The following is a 17,484-nucleotide window of genomic DNA, read 5'->3' as shown; positions in this document are numbered from 1 at the left end:
TAGGTGCCCAGATCCTACTGTTTGGGGTTTGGCACAGGGACAGCAGGCAGAGAGAGATCAAAAGACAACTCAAAGAGAATTTCTCTGATCTTTGCTTTTGTCTCGTATCATGGCCAGTCTTATCCTTTGGGGGTTGATTTGGGATTTTTGAAGGGGATTGGATATGGAGAAGGAAGGACTCAGCAACACTAAATAAAGAATACAGTAGAAAGCCATCAGGATATGGTGGATCTTGACTACAGAGGCAGTATCTCATATGCCTCTGATATTCATGGAGATCTACCACTTGCCAAGAATCAGTATGTTTTATAGCATGAAAATTTCTGGTGGGAATGCCTCTGTACCAGATCTCTCACTGTAAGTCATTATTAAGATATATTTATCTCAGATCATGTGTGGCCCCCTAATAAGAGCCAGAAATAAAACCGTGATATTTTTCTAAATCTTTGTTGTGCTTATGGATAAGCTGAATTGAATTTCATTCACACAGTAGAACACATTTTTAAAATGGACCCCATATGAGTGATTTCTGGCCAACATGAAAAATGTTAGTTCCTGTCTGGAACTTTTCTAAAGTCTGGTATAAAATAAATAAAATGTTCTGTTACTTCCAGGGTAGTGAAACCTCCTTCCATTTTTCCTCAGTGTAAGTATGCAATACATCTCCCTAGGTGTTACAGGAGATTTTAATCTTTTGAAGTTTTGGGGAAGACAAAGCCATTAGTCCATCCTGCTTTGGTGGCACCTCTGAAGAACTAATTTGATGGGTAAGCCTTACAGACAGTTCAAATGTCAGAGAAATAACAGTGGTGAAAAATGGGTTTATAAATCGAGTAAGATTCAGAGAATGGTTTCTACTCATTTGAAACAAATTCCAGTGTGTAAAGCACGACAGAGAGACGAATTAATGTTGATAGTGAAGAGATTCTCAATCCAAAGGGACCATTTTGCTGACCTGCTCCTAAAGATGCTCAGCTAGAACAAGGAAGTGAAGTAAAAAGTTACTTCAACTTTAATTGAAGCTGAAGAAGACTGTTTTATTATTGTAGATAGCAGAGGGGCATTCTCCATGCAATTATCTGAGGTCCAGAGAGCAGGGAGATGGAGATGGATGTTATCTAAGTGGTGTGTTACTATTCCTGTTCATAGAGTATGTTGAGAAGCCTCCTCTTGCCAAATGGAATTATCCAAACTGTGAACAGAAGTGTCGGTGTTTTATTCTAATTGTGTGTTTGTTTCTGGTAGGCAATGTACTGAAGTGTGAGGTTTATTCTGGAAGGAAAGTGCTTTTTTTTTTTTTTAAGTGATGAATTTTTAAGTGATTCCTTGCTACTAGTTAAATTTAACAGCGCAAGTAGGAGGGATCCAGGAGAACACCAAGGGGCTCCCTGCTTCCCTCTGAATCTCCAGGGAATATAGACAGTGCTAGGACATGGCACCACATGATGTGATGCCCTCACTGAGAGCATCTCCTGCACCACTCCCACCTGGGCTGGTGCACAGGAGCTGATGCAATGCAGTGTGTCGGGGAGGAAATCTGTATTTCAAAGGAGCGGCAGCAAAAATGTAATTAAACCTCGGCATTCTTCCTCAGGTAGCAGCAGTGCACTGACTGTGCTAAAAGGATGTGGTGTATCTTCCTCTGTATTTTTTTCTGTCAACAATCAGTTTGCTTGTCAGAGGTGGCTTTTCACTTATGGCAAAAAGAGCTCCCTGCAAATCTGGAGGTCCTAGGATGCATTAGTGGTACACTTACCTTTTTGCAGCAGGCTGTGTTGCATTTTTGTCATATATTACCAGACAGAAAGAATGATTGTTATGTGATGTATATACAGCACTGTCTTGTGCTCCAGACTGCCTGGTCTCAATATTCAGCTGTGTAGGAATTCTTAAGCTGAAAGCTCAGGAGAATGTGGGTCAAAGTTTTGCCGAATTTTCGTCCATTAAACATTATCTCATTCTACGAACAGTCCCATGCCACTTCAAATGGGCTTCAGGAAAGATGTAATAGCCTGTCCCCACATTCATGGCAATAAGAGCATAGCTGAGTCAGGGTAGTGGCTGTGAGGGAAATGGAGAGGAAATGCTTTGCTATCTTATTTAAAGCAGCTTTTATAAAAATACAGGCACAGAATTCACATTCTCACAAGTTTATTTCTGCTTCTGTTTTCAAGGCAACCATGATGCCAGTTGTACTTGGTGCTGGCTTTTCACAGTGCTGAAGACAGCCCAAAGCCTTTGAATACTGTTGTTGCCATGTCTTTGAAATCTCCAAACCATGAGCATGATATTAAATCCAGAATGCCTGGAGTTACTTCAATTCAGGAGTCCAACTGGACTTGATAAAGCTGTCATAATTGCACTCATGTCTGTAGGGCTCAGAAAAGATGTGAACTGAGCTTCTGGGACAGAAAACAATACCATGCCCTCCTGAATTGCTGCTCACCTTGGAGCTGCTGCATGTTTATTTCTTCACCACCCGCTTTCCCTTTTGCCCCTACCATAAAGAAGTTGTGGAGCTTTGCTGTGAACCACCTGGGTTTTTTGATGATATTAATCATTTAAGAAGCTTTCAAAAGGAGCTGCATTTCACTCCTGACAGTTTGCTTTCTTGTGCTCCCTTGTCATTTCCACAAAAGAAAATGCTTTCCTCATTTTTGCTGAATTTCAAAGGCTCAGTTACCATACAGTCACTTGAGCAGCTCTCAGTTATACACTCTGCAAGTTACTCAGTTATGAAATTGGGCAGTGATAATTCTGTTTTAGTGGTAGACTCTCTGTGCTGCATAACAGTGAGCAGAATCAGTTTGGTTTCATGTTTGGTACCAGAACAATTGTTTTGTTGTCTTCATTGTCCTTCTTTCCCTGCTGCTGCTCACTTTCACATTCCTGTTCCTGTACAAGGATGGTCTCAAAGTGAAGGGACCAAGCTATTTTCATGTATATTACCAAGAATAAAATACTAGAATAAAACCTAGCCAATAATCATCAATTTCAAATATGTTTCCTAATTCTTATAGATCCTTGTAAAGACCATAAAATAGTGAAACAGCAGGGGTATTTCATCATCTCATTTTGATATTCTGTTTGGATATGCTTCTACCAGAAGAGCAGTAAGGTGGCAGAAAATAAAAACTGAAATATTCTTATAAGCACAAAATGATCCTCCATGTAATTTGCTTTCCCAGCTGTCCGCCTCTCTTGGTCTCAGGATGACATTGAAGGGGCTGAGAAGTGTAGATCCTTGCCAAGCCAGCTTTTGTTCTTTGTGTATTTGTAGTATGTACACACAGATGTGCATCTATGTGTCTTTACATACTTACTAATATTGGATGATGTGCGTGATTTTAGATATAATTTAAGACATTATTTCACTGTATATTTCACTGGCATTTCGTTGAGTAATGGTTGTGATCACACTGGAGTTAATTAGCATGCTTGTGGTAATGGGAGTGTTTTCTACTTGAGGTATGAGTGCACTCCTGATTAAGATGAACAATTGATGGGATGAAATACACCATAGCCAACTTTTTTTTTAATCTAAAGTAAGCACTCAATATGAAACAGCACTAAGAGGAATTCTTTTCGCTAATGTATTCCCACTATTAATTCCAATTCTTGCTTATTTATTAGTTTGAAGGTAGCTTTTAATCAATTTATCTGGTATTTCAGCAGTTGATGTAATGTGTGTCACTCTTTTAAATTCGAATAATAAATTCATCTTGGTTTGTATGTGAACCCTGAGGGAAAAATCATAAATAAAAGTAACAATGCATGGAAAGATACTTGGTTCTTCACAATGGTCAGTGAGGATTCTGGGTTGTATCCACCTTGTCATTCCTGGGAATATTTCATATCTAATTAATACTGAAAAATGCCATATGCTTATATTTAAAACATATTATATACAGTATATTATATATAGCATTTTATACAGTTCACTGAAATAATGAAATTACTGGAGGTGTAAAGTAGTCATTAGTATCAGCATGATATGAGTGCACGGAGAACTGGGGTAAAATTATGACAAGAAAAACTAAAGATGAATTGCCGTATTTAAAGGAAGAACAGTCTGAAGAAGAAGGTGCTGATGGAAACTTCATTAGCCTGGATATTTTTTTAAAAGGTCTGAAGAAGTTTCCATTCTAGTGTGCAGTGGGGAACAATCTTGTACTGACAGAGTGAGTGGCTGCATGACCTCAGAGAGATGTTCTGCCTGTAACTTCTGTAACTGTAATTCCTGGTAAGTCTGTTTTGAATTAGAGCCACAGAGCACAAGTAAGAATATGTATCTTGATTTGATTATGTGCAATTCAAACGGAATAAAATCACAACTTATATTAGATCATCATATGCACTTAGCCTTTGCCCTTCTTAAGGGAGGAGGAATTTTGACAAAGATGGATGCTTCCTTAAACCCCAGATTTCTTTATCAAAGAAATGTTTCATTGTGGTCACTTATTTTAGCTTTAGAATATCAAGTTACTAAAGATATAATTCTCCACAAAGGCCTGACTGTGAGATCACTTAACCTCAACAAATACTGGAGCTAATTTTAACAAAGTAGCTTGAGCAAAGAATCTGATAGCAGTAACTGAGCTTCATAATTAAGGATAACAGTAGTTTATAAGGTTTGACAAGAACTGCAGAATCAGCTCTATAGTTATGGTTTTGCCAATGTGAATCGTGCTGTAGTTTCTTTGGGCAGGAGTTCTACTCACTGTCTGTGCACAGAACAGGTACCAGGCCTCCAGAGTACTATTTTTAGCTCTTTGCCATTTTTTTCTCTCCTCCTGTGATCTTTGGGAGATGGTTAGAAGGCTGACCCAGTTCTCCCTGAAGTCAGGGGAGTAAAAAAGTAAATCCTTTTTACTGCTTTCAGTAAGAGATGGATCAGGCTTTGAACTTTGTCTCAACATCCCAACTTCCCAGCAGGAGTGCTGATACAGAGATTTCATCTTTGGCGTTGAAGAGTCGAGTCACAACTCTAAAGAACATAAAGGAGATATCACTTCAGAGAAAGCCTAATAAGTCTCCTAAACTTCAGCCTGCAGGCATAATAAGGGATTCACATCACTAGTCTTTAGTCAAGAATATCAGATCTAAGCTAGTCCTCTTTCTCTCTCTAGTTGGTACTTACTGGCTTCCAGAGATGCCATCTCTTCCATGCCTTTTTCGTGGTAAAACCCTGGTGACAAAGCTCTCTGAATCAACACAAGGAACCTGGAACTGCCTTGCACAGCCCCAGAACTTGGTTGATACAGGCTAGTGCTACCTCATTCCCCTTATCTCATCATCTGCTTGGGAAGTGAAGTCTAGGGCATGTAGTTTGTGTTTAATGTGATCATGTATCTGATCACCTGCCCTGTTCCCCTCCCTCATGTTTCTCCTCATGTTTACAACCAACATCTTTCTCTGGCTGGTGGGAATGGCTCAGAACACATTGGAGAACTTGGAGACAGTTACCATAAAAACCCTTCAAATATAATAAACTGCTGTAAAATAGTGTGCAGGGAGAGATTTTCTGGAAAAAAATTGTCCAGATTAAGGCCATGAACTCTGCCCTGGACTACCACTAGACACAGCTATTTTCAATGTAATCAGCCTAGAAACATGCAGCAATAAACTAGTTGCACGTGTAGTTCCTAGCAGTAGATAAAAACTACATGGAATAATTTTCTGTAAAACCACTTGGGCCAAAACCAAAATGCTGCACTAAATTGAGGGATGCCTTAAAAATGTGGGGAAGATCACAAAGATATAGGTATATTTCCCTTGTGTTTGCAGATTTCATGGTAGAAATAGGTCATTATGCAAAGATTGATCTACAAAGATTTTTAAGAGATAGGAGGTGGAAGCTGGTTTTGTGCGTGAAATGGTGCAGAAGTGTAGAATGCCTTGTAGCAGTTCACTGAGAATTTCAAGGGTTTGCACCTGACAGTTCTGTCGTGGGTTAATACAATATTAAGAAAAAATGCCACACAACCCTAAAATTTCAGAAAGCATATCATTGTATGCCTCATAGATTATTTTTTTTCTGGATAACTCGTGCTATTATTATTTGTGAGGAACTAATGTCCACAGATGAACCTGAGAAATTCTTCATGGGATCTCCCTTCTACAGGGATTAGTCATTTTTGGTGTCACCTTCTTCAGAATACTACAGAAAACTTCCATGGATCTGTAGTTTGCAGAAAAGGGGACAGCCATGATTGTCCTTCTAGTAGCAAAAATTTGCTTCTGCAGTTGCATTAGATCTTACCTTCTTCCAAAGTTTTGAACTGTGACGCCAGTTTGCAGATGCGCCAGATCCCATCCTGCGGCCGGATCTCAGCAGGGCTGGGAATCTGAGCTAACCTCTTCTGGCTGGGGATGATGGGACAAGGAGGCATTTCATGCTTTTCTTCATTGTAAAACTTAATTCTCTCTTGGATTCCCACCCTGACTGATCCAGGGTTGTGTCACACCAAAAAAGTACAAAGTGCTTCAAACAAAATAAGGGTGTGTACCCCCAAGAGCTTACTAACAAGAGAGCAAGCTCAGGATGAAAATGTAGGGAGCAAGGAAGCAGTGCAGCATTATAGCACCAACCAGGATGAAGCTCTCAGGTTCAACAGCGCTTTGGTTCAGTGCTTGTAGAGAAATAGTTGTGCATTAAAATATTTGATATGTGTAACAACTTCTGGTATAATTTATATGCACTTTAAGCAAACAAACAGAAGAGAAATAGAGCAGGCCCTTAGCAGATGAGTAACCTCCAGCTTATTTGGCCTGTGCTGTGTGTACATCTCGACAGCTGACAAGAGAGGACAGTCCTTTCATGAGCACGTCAGCCTCAGGAGCTCAAGGAGAGGGGTGGGTAACTCCCAAATGTGGGTGCTTATTTAAAATGTATCTAAGTCTCTTAAATCTGCAACAGTGAGCTGGAAATCTCTCAGCACCAGGCCTTCCTTCTAGAATGAGCAAGAATATAACCATTAGTTGTTTTTCCTATCATAAACTTTATCTCTTTTTAAAATCCAGACACTTACCTGTGACATCAGTGGACAGAGACAGAACAAGAGGTGAACAAAAATTACTCCATACTCAAAATGCTCTGTGTTCAAACTTTTTGTGCATGACACATTTATGCAAACACATCCAAAATTAGGTATGAATTCTTCAGGGAAGTATCCCTGTATGCTGACAGTGCCTGTCACAGCCCAGGGAAAACACTAAGTGTGGCTCCTTCCACACCCAACCAGCTTCCCTGCAGAAAATCCCCTTTGCCTTCAGAAAATCTTGTGCAATGCAAAGGGGCTGCTACATCTTTTATTATCTGTGCAGTGAAGCCAGAGCTTCTTTTGAGGCCAGTCTGCATTCTTTTTCCCCCAAAGTCTAGGGTCCAACCTACACCCTTTTCACCAGCGTATTTACATCTGGTCATTGTATCAGTGAACTCATCTCATCCTTAGGTAATTCAACACAGCACATGTTGGAGTCAGTAAACTGTGATGGCTTTCAGCAGAGATGGACCTAAATGTGTTAGGGACAAATGCAGCAAAGCTGTGTTCAGACTGTATTTCAACAAAAGTGTTCTGTGTCCCAAATCTGTGCCACATGGAGAAAAGGAAGGCATTTACAAGTAAACTAAATAATACATATAAAAGCAGGAACAGTCTTCTGCTCAGGGAGCTGGACTGCTGTGTGAGCTGTTGTAGTGGTAATGTGTGAAAAACCCGGGGGTGGACTAGACTTTGAAAAATAGTGCTAGCTTTGGCATACACTCCAAATACTATTGGAAGAGGATCATTCAGAAAGGATGCTGTTAAGTGAAACCGGACCCTAATTCAGATCACATTAAATGGAACATTTTTTACAAACTCTCAGCTAAAGAGGTTTCCAAAAAATGATTATTAAAACATAAAATTTTGCTGCTGTTAACAGCCTAACCATTATAGCAGTAGCCTGAAAGTGAGGGAATAAAAATTTACAATTGGTAACAAAACTGTCTTGAATATGTTCTTCACAATCCAAAAAGAGAAATGCAAATACCAGATATTTATAGTCAGCCCTCAGAAACTGGGAAGATGAACACTGAATGAGATATTTTCTTTTTGCTTTTTATAACTGGAAATATTTTCCCCCATTAAACACTTGGAGGTCAGTGTTCCATCTCTGTATTGAATATTTTCTCAAACAACAACTGTTGGCTGCAGCAGGATATTACCTAAGTAGGAACAACATGGCTTGATTCATGGCTTTTATTTTTGACAGTGTTCATGTGTGGCTCAGAAGTACATGTGTCCACGGTGTTCAAAGGTATTTTGTGTATATGCATCAAGTTAATGCATTTCTAAACTGAGGAGGATTTTGACAAGGAAGGTGCTACAATTCTGCTTCTATTGAAGCAGAGGTTAAAATTCCCACCGGGAGCAGTCTTAAGCCAATGCCAAGAAGTTCTGAAGATCTAGCCCAGTAATGGAAGGACCCTTAAGTTGGTATCTTTGTCTCTCCTTATTTTTGTTAAGTGTTGAATACCAGAGAGCTGTTGGCCTCATTTTGAGTGAAGAAATCTTTTATATGATGGCAAGGGCTGGCTATGTTTAGTTTGCTAAACACAGCTGACGAAGGCATAGCTCCATGGTTCTGGAGAAGATGACTGCACTCCCTTTCCATTTCTCCTGTTGTTTATGAGACTCTGTGGTGTATTAGTTGAGTGGTGTTTTCCAGAAATGTGAAAAAGAGAGAGAAAGGATAGGCAGGTAGCTTGAAACCTGAGGTAAGTTGAATGGAGTTCCCCTCTCTTACTTGACAGTCTGGCGTATCTTGGGTACATTAATTTGCTTCTGGGTTCTTCTGTTCCCTCTCTGTAAAGTAGGAGTCATACACCTCATATCACAAGGGCCCTAGCTGTTCAGGACAGTGCAGTGTTCAAATTTTTAGGTAGTGCAGGGCAGGTACGTGCCCTGGGCAACTGGAAATGAGCTTTACATATTGGCAGCTGCAGACAAATCGCATGGACTCACTCCATTTAGAAATGCATTGCAGGACAGCAGAAAGAGGAAAAAAGCATAGAAGGAGCTTGAAGACATGGTCTGTCTCACAAAAGCCAGTGAAAGGCAAATATTTCTTGGGGCTGAGACATCTCTGGCTAGCATGATTGCATGCTGTAATGTGAGAGCAGTTGGGAGGCCATTGCAGTGAGCTGGTGGCTGAGTGTCACGTGAGGCATGGTAGCCTGAGCTGGTGAGTCCCGCTTGCTTCATTGCATTATCTTTGAGAAGTTGCAGGGAACTTGGAAATAAATAAGTGGGAAGTCCTATTGCTGTGCCTGGCAGGATTGTGTTGGAGTGGTGTGTTTCAAATAAGAAATTATTTCATGTGTACTCGGGGATTAGTCTACGTGGCTTTACACGTTCTCCTTTCACAGATGGCAATGCCACTAGGAAATGCTGCTATTGTTTTAAAACTCTGGTAATCACCCGTTTTCATGCCTTAAGGATAAACAGCCTTCTTCAGGGGTTTACTTGCCACAGTTGTATTACTCATACTGTGTTTCTTGCTTTGTTTGCTGGTAGAATACATACACCAATGCAGACAAGCTCTTGGAGGCTGCAGAGCAGTTGGCTCAAACTGGGGAATGTGACCCTGAAGAGATCTATAAAGCAGCCCGGCATCTGGAAGTTCGGATTCAGGACTTTGTCCGGAGGGTGGAACAGAGGAAACTTCTCTTGGACATGTCAGTCTCCTTCCATACCCACACCAAAGAGGTAAGATGTGCATGAGGGAATTTTGCTGTGTATTGTAGCGTGCTGCAAGAGGCTGTCTTTGAAAACTCAGATCACAGAGAAAAGGCATTTTCACCACACAGGCTGTAATTATCCAGTTCATTTCATGCATATGAGTAACTGTTGTAAAGAGGAATTAAAATGTGAATTAAGCAGATGAGTGTTACAGGACACTAAAATACAGGGACACAATATCAAGTGGTGCTTAATCACAACTAGGATGTATTGTTAGAAAACAAGAATTCTCTTGTAAGAACATGAGTTGATATTAACTCATTAGGTATAAACATGCCAGCAGCGTGATCCTCTGAGGATGCCATTTAAATGTACAGTTAATTAATGTATGCAATATCATTATGTGTTACTAGAAATCTTACATTGTTTAATGAGGCAGACTTGACTTTTCAAAACAACTGTTAAAGAAAAAAACAGCCACATACTGATACAGTGAATCAGTGAGGACCTGAATAAATGCTGTTTAGTGTAATTGAAAAATATCCAGAGATAAGACTGTCTTGCCAGAGATACAGTGGACAGGACATCAAATGGGAGGCCACTGGGGATGTAATTAAAGCATACTTCACATTTTCTGCAGTCCAAAGGCCATTCAGTGGTGAGTGACTTTTAAAGATAGGGTTTCTGCTGAGAGAGATGGAATTAGTCGGGACAGTTGTTTTCATGCTCTGCAGCATCTGTTTGCAAAAGCACACTTGATCAGTAAGATACTCTGAGAAGCTGAAGCTTTGCCTGTGCTTGTTGATTTACATGTTACAAACAAGTTGCATGTATCAGGCTTCAGCGTGTTTGCGAGCCCCTGAAGTAGAAGGTGCATGCACACCTTTGTTTATATGTGTATGGAAGATGGAGTTACAGCATGTCCATTATTGCTGTTGGTACATGAAGGTTTTTCTTTAACATCCTGCTTCTGCAATATATTAAAATACAGTTAACTTTCAACTTGTGGATAATGCTGTTGTTCCCAGAGTTGCTCAAACACTATGCTGGTTTGCCACTGGGGAAACTTAATTGGTTAAATCCTCAGTAAAAATTATTTCATAACAGTTTCCTGCTGTGATTAACCTTGATTCACCTATGCAGGTGATGACTAGGGAAAAAAAGATAGTTACTGGTATTGTGTAGGCTAATTTGGCTTTGGGAAGTAAAGCCTCCCTATGTGAAGGGATTTGGATTGTAGTGCACTTTACTCCTGTTCTTCTTCAACAAGAAGGGAGTTTGCCTGCTCTGCACACCTGGTTTTAATGAGCTCTGATTTGGTGAATAAAAATGCAGATGTATTAAAAAATCAGATTTTTAAAAAATTACTTTTAAAACCAGTCTTTTGTGATAGCATCAATGCTGCTCACTAGATGTTGAGAGTAAATGCTAAATCTTTGCCTCATTAATGTTTTCTTGTGGGACAGATTGGTTCTGTGATGTCTTTTTGGAAAGCTCAATAATTAATTTTTTTCACTTTTAAGGAGATCCAGAGTGGACAGACTCTGGGTGCCTCTTTCCTATAAAGGTCCCTCCCAAACCAAACTATTCTATGACTCTGTGACTCTCTCTCCAGAGGGACAGTCAAGAGAGCTGTAGCATTGCTGGGACAACAGTAAAGTCAGGGTGAACACAGGAATCCACGTCCATGATAATGAATGACAGCCATTGGGTTGGGTTGATAAAGTTGTTCGGTCTCCAAGAGTTCCCCAAAGTCTGAGGATGCCCAGGAGCTCTGCAAGGGGAAGTTTTCGCTTACTTACCCCTGTGTTAATTCACTCCTGTAGGGGCCAAACACTCTGATTTTCTGCAGGTTCAGTGAATGTCATTGTGTGCCACTACCTGGCTCCTTCAGTGACATGTTTCTGTGCTGGTGGAAGCCACACAACTCAATACCTCGGCATTTTTTTGCCAAAACTATTAAGTGAGGAAGTTGCTGCGGTTTTAGTGTTTGCCAGCTCTGGGGATCCTCACAGACACAGTGAAATAACAAAAGACTGCTGGGGGGAATTGGTGCAAAGGGCAAAGCATTACAACAGGAGAGCCTTAGCACGTGTTTGGATCTGTATTTGCCTTTTAATGCTATAAATAGATTGGCTTAGGTAAAAATGAGTCATTGCTTGGCCTTGCTGGGCCCTTCTTGTGTATTGTAAAATGGCAAGTTAACCAATGTAATTGTCATTCTTCAATATGAACACAAAACAGGTAAATTTAAATAATAACAAATCAATTTAAATCACAGCAGATGTCAAGGCAAAGAATTTTTTTGCTGCAGCAGCAGTAAAATAGTGGGAGATCTGAGGTCCATTGCTGCTGTTTAGCAGGAGCCATTCCAGTCACGGTGCTCACACAGGCCTCCCTTGCCCTCCTACCTGCCATGCTGGGCCTGATGCTGGACTTGCTATGACCATCTAAACCCATCTCCTAGGAGTGTCCTGGAGTGAGGAGAAAGCAGTTTGGTTGCCATGCTAACCTGGTTAACACTTGACGTATTTTGCATTATTCTAGAAGGCATTATTAGTTCCTTAATAATAGCCATCATTATTAATTTCATCATTTGTAGTTCTTAAAACCATTTCTTAAACTATGAACAACTCTTTCTCTTGTGTCCTTGGAAATGAAAAAAGGTTCCCTTCATATTTTTTTGGCCCTGATGCAGGAAACTATGGCCTGGAAGCATTTTTCATCTAAGCTTCACAAATTCTCACTATTTCATGTTGGATTAATCTATTGAGACAGAACTGGTGAAAGGGAGAATTAAGTAGGAAGAATCAGTCTTACTGACACTTTTTCTTTTTTTGGAATTATTTTAAATATCTTCCTACAATGAACATGTTTCTTCTGACAGTCTTCGTTGCACAGCTGAATTGTATTTCTGATGTGGTAATTCCCAGGTGTGGATGAGTTGATTGACTGTGAACTTCTCATTGCTTCACCTCTACTCTGCCCACCTCTTCATCTCCACATGCAACTGCTCAGATTCCCACCACCTGAGAAACTTTTAACTGCTCCTACTTTTAAAAAGTGATCTTATCAAAGAACTGTTTCCTTTTGTAGTCAGTCTTCCTATAATTTCTTCAGGACAATAGGTAGTGTTGAATTAGGCAGTCATTTAAATGTAGATATCCCCATGGGTAATGTAAGCTCAGAGTTGCTTTTCTATACTACAGTAGACTTGAATCACTGCCTGTTTCATGTGAAAGCATTAAAGAGGATCCCTTCTGCTAAACACTGACTCATACAGTTGAAGGAATATGAAAAATGCAGTCAATTAAGCATAACAATAATTTTGATGGGGTTTTTTTAAGTGGCCTTATTTAACAATACATACAATATGCTGAAACAAGGACTTTTTGGTGTGGTAATAACACTTTAGAGGCATAAATTGGAAACAGTCCCCTAAGTGATTGTTGGTAGCATAACTCTTGGGTAATGTAGGTGTCCTATTGCTATGCCTGTAAATGAGATTTTGTGTGTCCCACTGTCCTATAGCATTCATTATACTCTTCTAGTTTTGTAGTCAATATTTTCGTACCCTTTTGGACCAAGGCATTTCTGATGGTGTGAGCAGAAACCTGGTACCCTGGGAATCAAATCCAATTATCTGTATGGCAGGGTAAAGTTATAAATTATTATCACTGGGATAAATGCATTCAACAGCATCGTACCTGAATAATTTCTCTCAGGATTAAGTGTAATTAAATTCAGGTTCTTTCTTCAAATCTGAATCAATTATTGTCAGGATTGTCGGATCTTTCACTTCTATCACAAATCTCATGATAGTTGATGTTTTTCTGTGAACTTTCTGCTTCTACGATCAAATGATGATACAGGATTTTTGGCTGCCATTTGATTTTGTTTAAAAGAGAATATTTTTTTGAGCCTCCTGGAGAAGAGGTTGCAGATGTCATAACATCACATCCTGAAGACTCAAAACCCTCAAGGCACATAAGAAACCATCTTGTAATTCCTTGTCTGAATCTTAATATTTTACTGTCTCACAGTTTTATACTTAAGGTTCTGCAGTGTACTTTACATTTCCAAGTATTAAAATGTAGACAGGAAAGAGCACTGTCACCATTTCTATATCATTAAAAGCTTTTAAAATCCTCTTGCATCATTAAATGATGACTTAGGTTTGTTGTGTTGCTTGTTGTATTGGCTGATAATGCAGTTGCTAACTTAAGAATGAGGAGTAACTTCGCTGAATTTAGAGTATATGGGCCTTAACTAAACTACAAAGCAGTTCTGCAATTGTTTCATAATTCTTTGGGGCATGAAAAGCATGTCTTACCATCTCTAGGTTTCTCATTTCTCACTGGCCTCAGATTACCAGTTCTCTGTTGAGTCCAGCACAAAAAAACAGCAAGGGAGAGAATTGTGTTTTCAGATCGTGTGCCTTGTGCTTTGTTGGCCCTTAGTGGGTCAGAAGAGCAGGAGGACAAGATGCTCAGTCCTGGCACTTCCATGTGGAGCCTGCCATGAATACCTGGCCTTCAGAATGGGAGATGAGTATGCTCAGAAAATATTTAATGTTGAGAAAAAGGAACTGCCAGATTCCTAACAGGTTCCTATGAACATGAAACTGGAACTTGGCAGAGGGCTTCTGAGTGACCAAATTTGGGAAAGTTTTCACATGAATGACATAATGTGTATTCTTGACATCAAGGCTAAGCCCTGCAATATTTCAAACCCTTGCTTAAAAGCATGGAGGGTCTGGAGCATCTCATTTGAGCAGAAATAAAACTCCTAACACAGGTAAAGTACCTTTTTTATCCCTTCATCTCATTCTGGAACTTTTACCTCAAAATTCATCAAGTTCAGCCTTAGGCAGACACCTGGTATGGAAAGTTTCAGTCTGAAAATCTTGTCTGATAAGGCCATGAGAAAGTGAGAGCTGAGTCCTGGACCATTAGGTGTCAGACAGCTTCCTATATTATAACCTAAATTATTTGTGGTCAGCAGGTCACCTTGGTCACCCCACAGATGTCAGTGGGGTTACTCAAGTGGGTAATGGAGTGGGTCTGCCCTATCAGTCAGGAACAGTAATAGTGTTTTATTGCAGGCACTGCTAACTTAATTTTTCTTGATAACCAAGACCTGTGAAATTAAATTTTCTCTGCTTCAGTTGAATATTGTGATTAGGAGATTATTTCAGTCTAGGTCACTAATTCTGACAGGGCTTGTTCCTCACTTCAAGGCAGAGCTGCTGGGACGCAGGGAGCAGAAAACTCAAGGGACTGAGGTCAGCTGCTATTGACTCCCATCAGAAGAGTTGACAGAATGTATCAAAGTTAATCATGGAGCAAACATGACAGTGGTTCTGGGATATATCCTGTAATCCCGTCACTCACTGTGAATTGACACAGGAATCAAAGTTAATGTTACTGAACTTAAAAATTTGTTGTTTGACTTTTACTGCTAATACTGACTTTTCAGAGCAATCACCCACTATATAATAAAGATTTGTGATGCAAGGGATATTCAGTTTAGCAACTCCACTTGCTGGCAACTTCTGGAAGTTCTGAAAATGTCTTGTTCTCTGAACACGTCTACCACGAAGTGTTTGTCTTACACACTCACACACTGCTCCTGTCCTGGACAGCACTTTTTTTTCCTTTTCTCATATTATGTCCAGATTAAAAAAAAAAAAAAAAGGAAAGAATAAAACATTAAAATGACCCAAACTGTCTCTGTGCACATAAAATATTCACTGAGTAGCCAATTCACACCCCAGAACTTTTCAGTGTTAGAATTAAGGACAATGTGCCTTGTTCAAAAGCTTGAAATTTTGTCCTTCACTGGGATAATATTAACAGCTGATGCAGATGCACAACAGCATGCAAAATCAAACTTTGAAAATATCTGTGCCTCTTCTCACTGCAGGGCTGTGAAACATCAAACCTTAGACTTATGCCTCTTATAAGTATGACCATTATTTTTGCTGGGAGCTGAATCAGTGCAGTGGTGGTGCTAGATGGATGGCTGGACTTAGTGATCTTAAAGGTCTTTTCCAAATTTAATGGTTCTGTGATTCTATGATTCTAAGTGAATGCTGTTTTGTTGTGTTTGTTTGGGTTTTTTTAAGAAGTGCTCAGTTCCTAGATATTCTCCTATTCCCATCAGAGGTGAATTAGCAGGCAGAAGTCAGAGGGTGTGGTAGAAGTGAACTGCCAGATGTACAAGTAACACATGTGCTGTCCCTTGCCTGGGTGGCAGATACCTTGAAGAAGGCAGATCGCCTGTCAGTTTATCATTCTGATAATTGTGGCTGTGGAGAGGGCTCTGCTGGTACAAAAAGTGTTATTTTTGTGGGAGCTATATAAAAGTGCACTTTGGGTTATCAGCAATTAATTACCATGAAGCAGTTAAACAAAAGCAAATCCCCCCCAACTCCAGAGGGTAGACTGTGGCTTGGACCAAAATGCCAACATTCACCAATCCTTAACTTTGGTGATTCTTTTGCAGAGCTAAATTGTATCTGTAAAGCTACCAAAGATCTGGGACTGAGGAACCAGGACAGCTGGGGTGGTGCAGGGTGCCCTTCTTTCCTGTCCATTTGTTGCTGAGAGGCAAGTTTTTTCATGAAGGATTAAGTAGCTGGGAAAGAAAAGAGCTGTGGTATCCTGGCAGCACATCCTGCTCTTGAGCAGGGGAGTTTGAAGCACAGCCAGACCACTAGTGAATAAAATTCTGCCATCTGTGATGGCAAAAGATTGCAAGACAGAATCAAAGTAGTGAGAATTAAATGCTTGTAAATGCAGCCACATAAACCAAATGTCAGGAAGTCAAACCTGTGCATGGAAGAGAAGTTCTTTCCACCAGTCTGCCATGTGCTAGCCAAAGGATTCCTGTAGACTGCATTTAAGTTCATACTTTATTATCCACATTTTTCAGGCCATTCACCATTGTTTCAGACCAATGGCTCCATTCAAATATTGTCCTTGGCTTTTGAGGGCCTTTGCATGTGTTTTGAGTGTTGTGGAAATGGGTCTCCAGCCTGTATGCCTTGCTCTCCAAACATCAGTGGGTCATGTTGCAGCTAAAAGGGAGTTTTATGAGCATCTTTAAATAGGATGTGCCAACTCTCATGAAGTACTCTTTTATTAGACACATTTCTGCCCGTTCCTCTGATTTCCTGAAGCTGAGGAAGATGAGCTTCTCCCAGTTTCAGTGTGTGGGCTTTAGTGCTGTGTACAAAGGCAACAGAGTAGGCAGCCAGTGCCTGCAGTAATGTGTGTACTGAGTAAATCTCCATCAAAGCCATACAGGGACACTCCTGTAATTCACTCATCACTCAAAAGACACATTCTGTCTTTCACCTGAAGTGCATGTATGCACAGGAGTCTATTTAACTAGTTGAAAATGGTGTCAATGGAGTGGCTCAAGTCAATGGATCCAGCAAGACTGATCAGTTTAAGAAAAGTTATGCAGTTTTTTCAGTCCTTAGCAAGTTTCAGAATGATACAGAATTGTCACAAATGATTTGTTTCTGCGATTCCCAGGGCGTAGTGCACAAAGTTGTACAAAAGGCTCGAAGCAACAGATCAGGGTAAGAATCCCAGTGATAAATACAACCAGTCACTGGAAGAAGCAGAGAGGGAAGGGGTGTTGTAACTTCCATTTGAGAAGTGATGAGATGTTTAGAACCAGTGAACAATTTAGAGGAGAATGTAATGGTACCTACATTTAGTTTAATAAATTGCTGCATTTGTAGCGT

General features: G+C 40.1%; 1 protein-coding gene across 11 annotated transcripts in view; it reads left to right on the top strand.

The window, feature by feature from the left end:
• Positions 1-17,484, top strand: part of KALRN (kalirin RhoGEF kinase) — a 483,534-nt gene that overhangs the window by 273,008 nt on the left and 193,042 nt on the right. For all 11 annotated transcript variants that reach the window (XM_042041538.1, XM_042041539.1, XM_042041542.1 and 8 more), the window contains exon 12: positions 9,561-9,752. In XM_042041538.1, the coding sequence (XP_041897472.1) occupies positions 9,561-9,752 (192 nt within the window). The remainder of the gene's footprint in view (positions 1-9,560; positions 9,753-17,484) is intronic.

Source organism: Corvus kubaryi, unplaced genomic scaffold, assembly GCF_017639235.1.
Source record: "Corvus kubaryi isolate FWS band 111438036 unplaced genomic scaffold, C.kubaryi_AGA036_p1.0 37396, whole genome shotgun sequence".
Classification (NCBI taxonomy): Eukaryota; Metazoa; Chordata; class Aves; order Passeriformes; family Corvidae; genus Corvus; species Corvus kubaryi.
The sequence above is the reverse complement of the archived record's forward strand: the minus strand, read 5'-3'. Positions and strand labels throughout refer to the sequence as shown.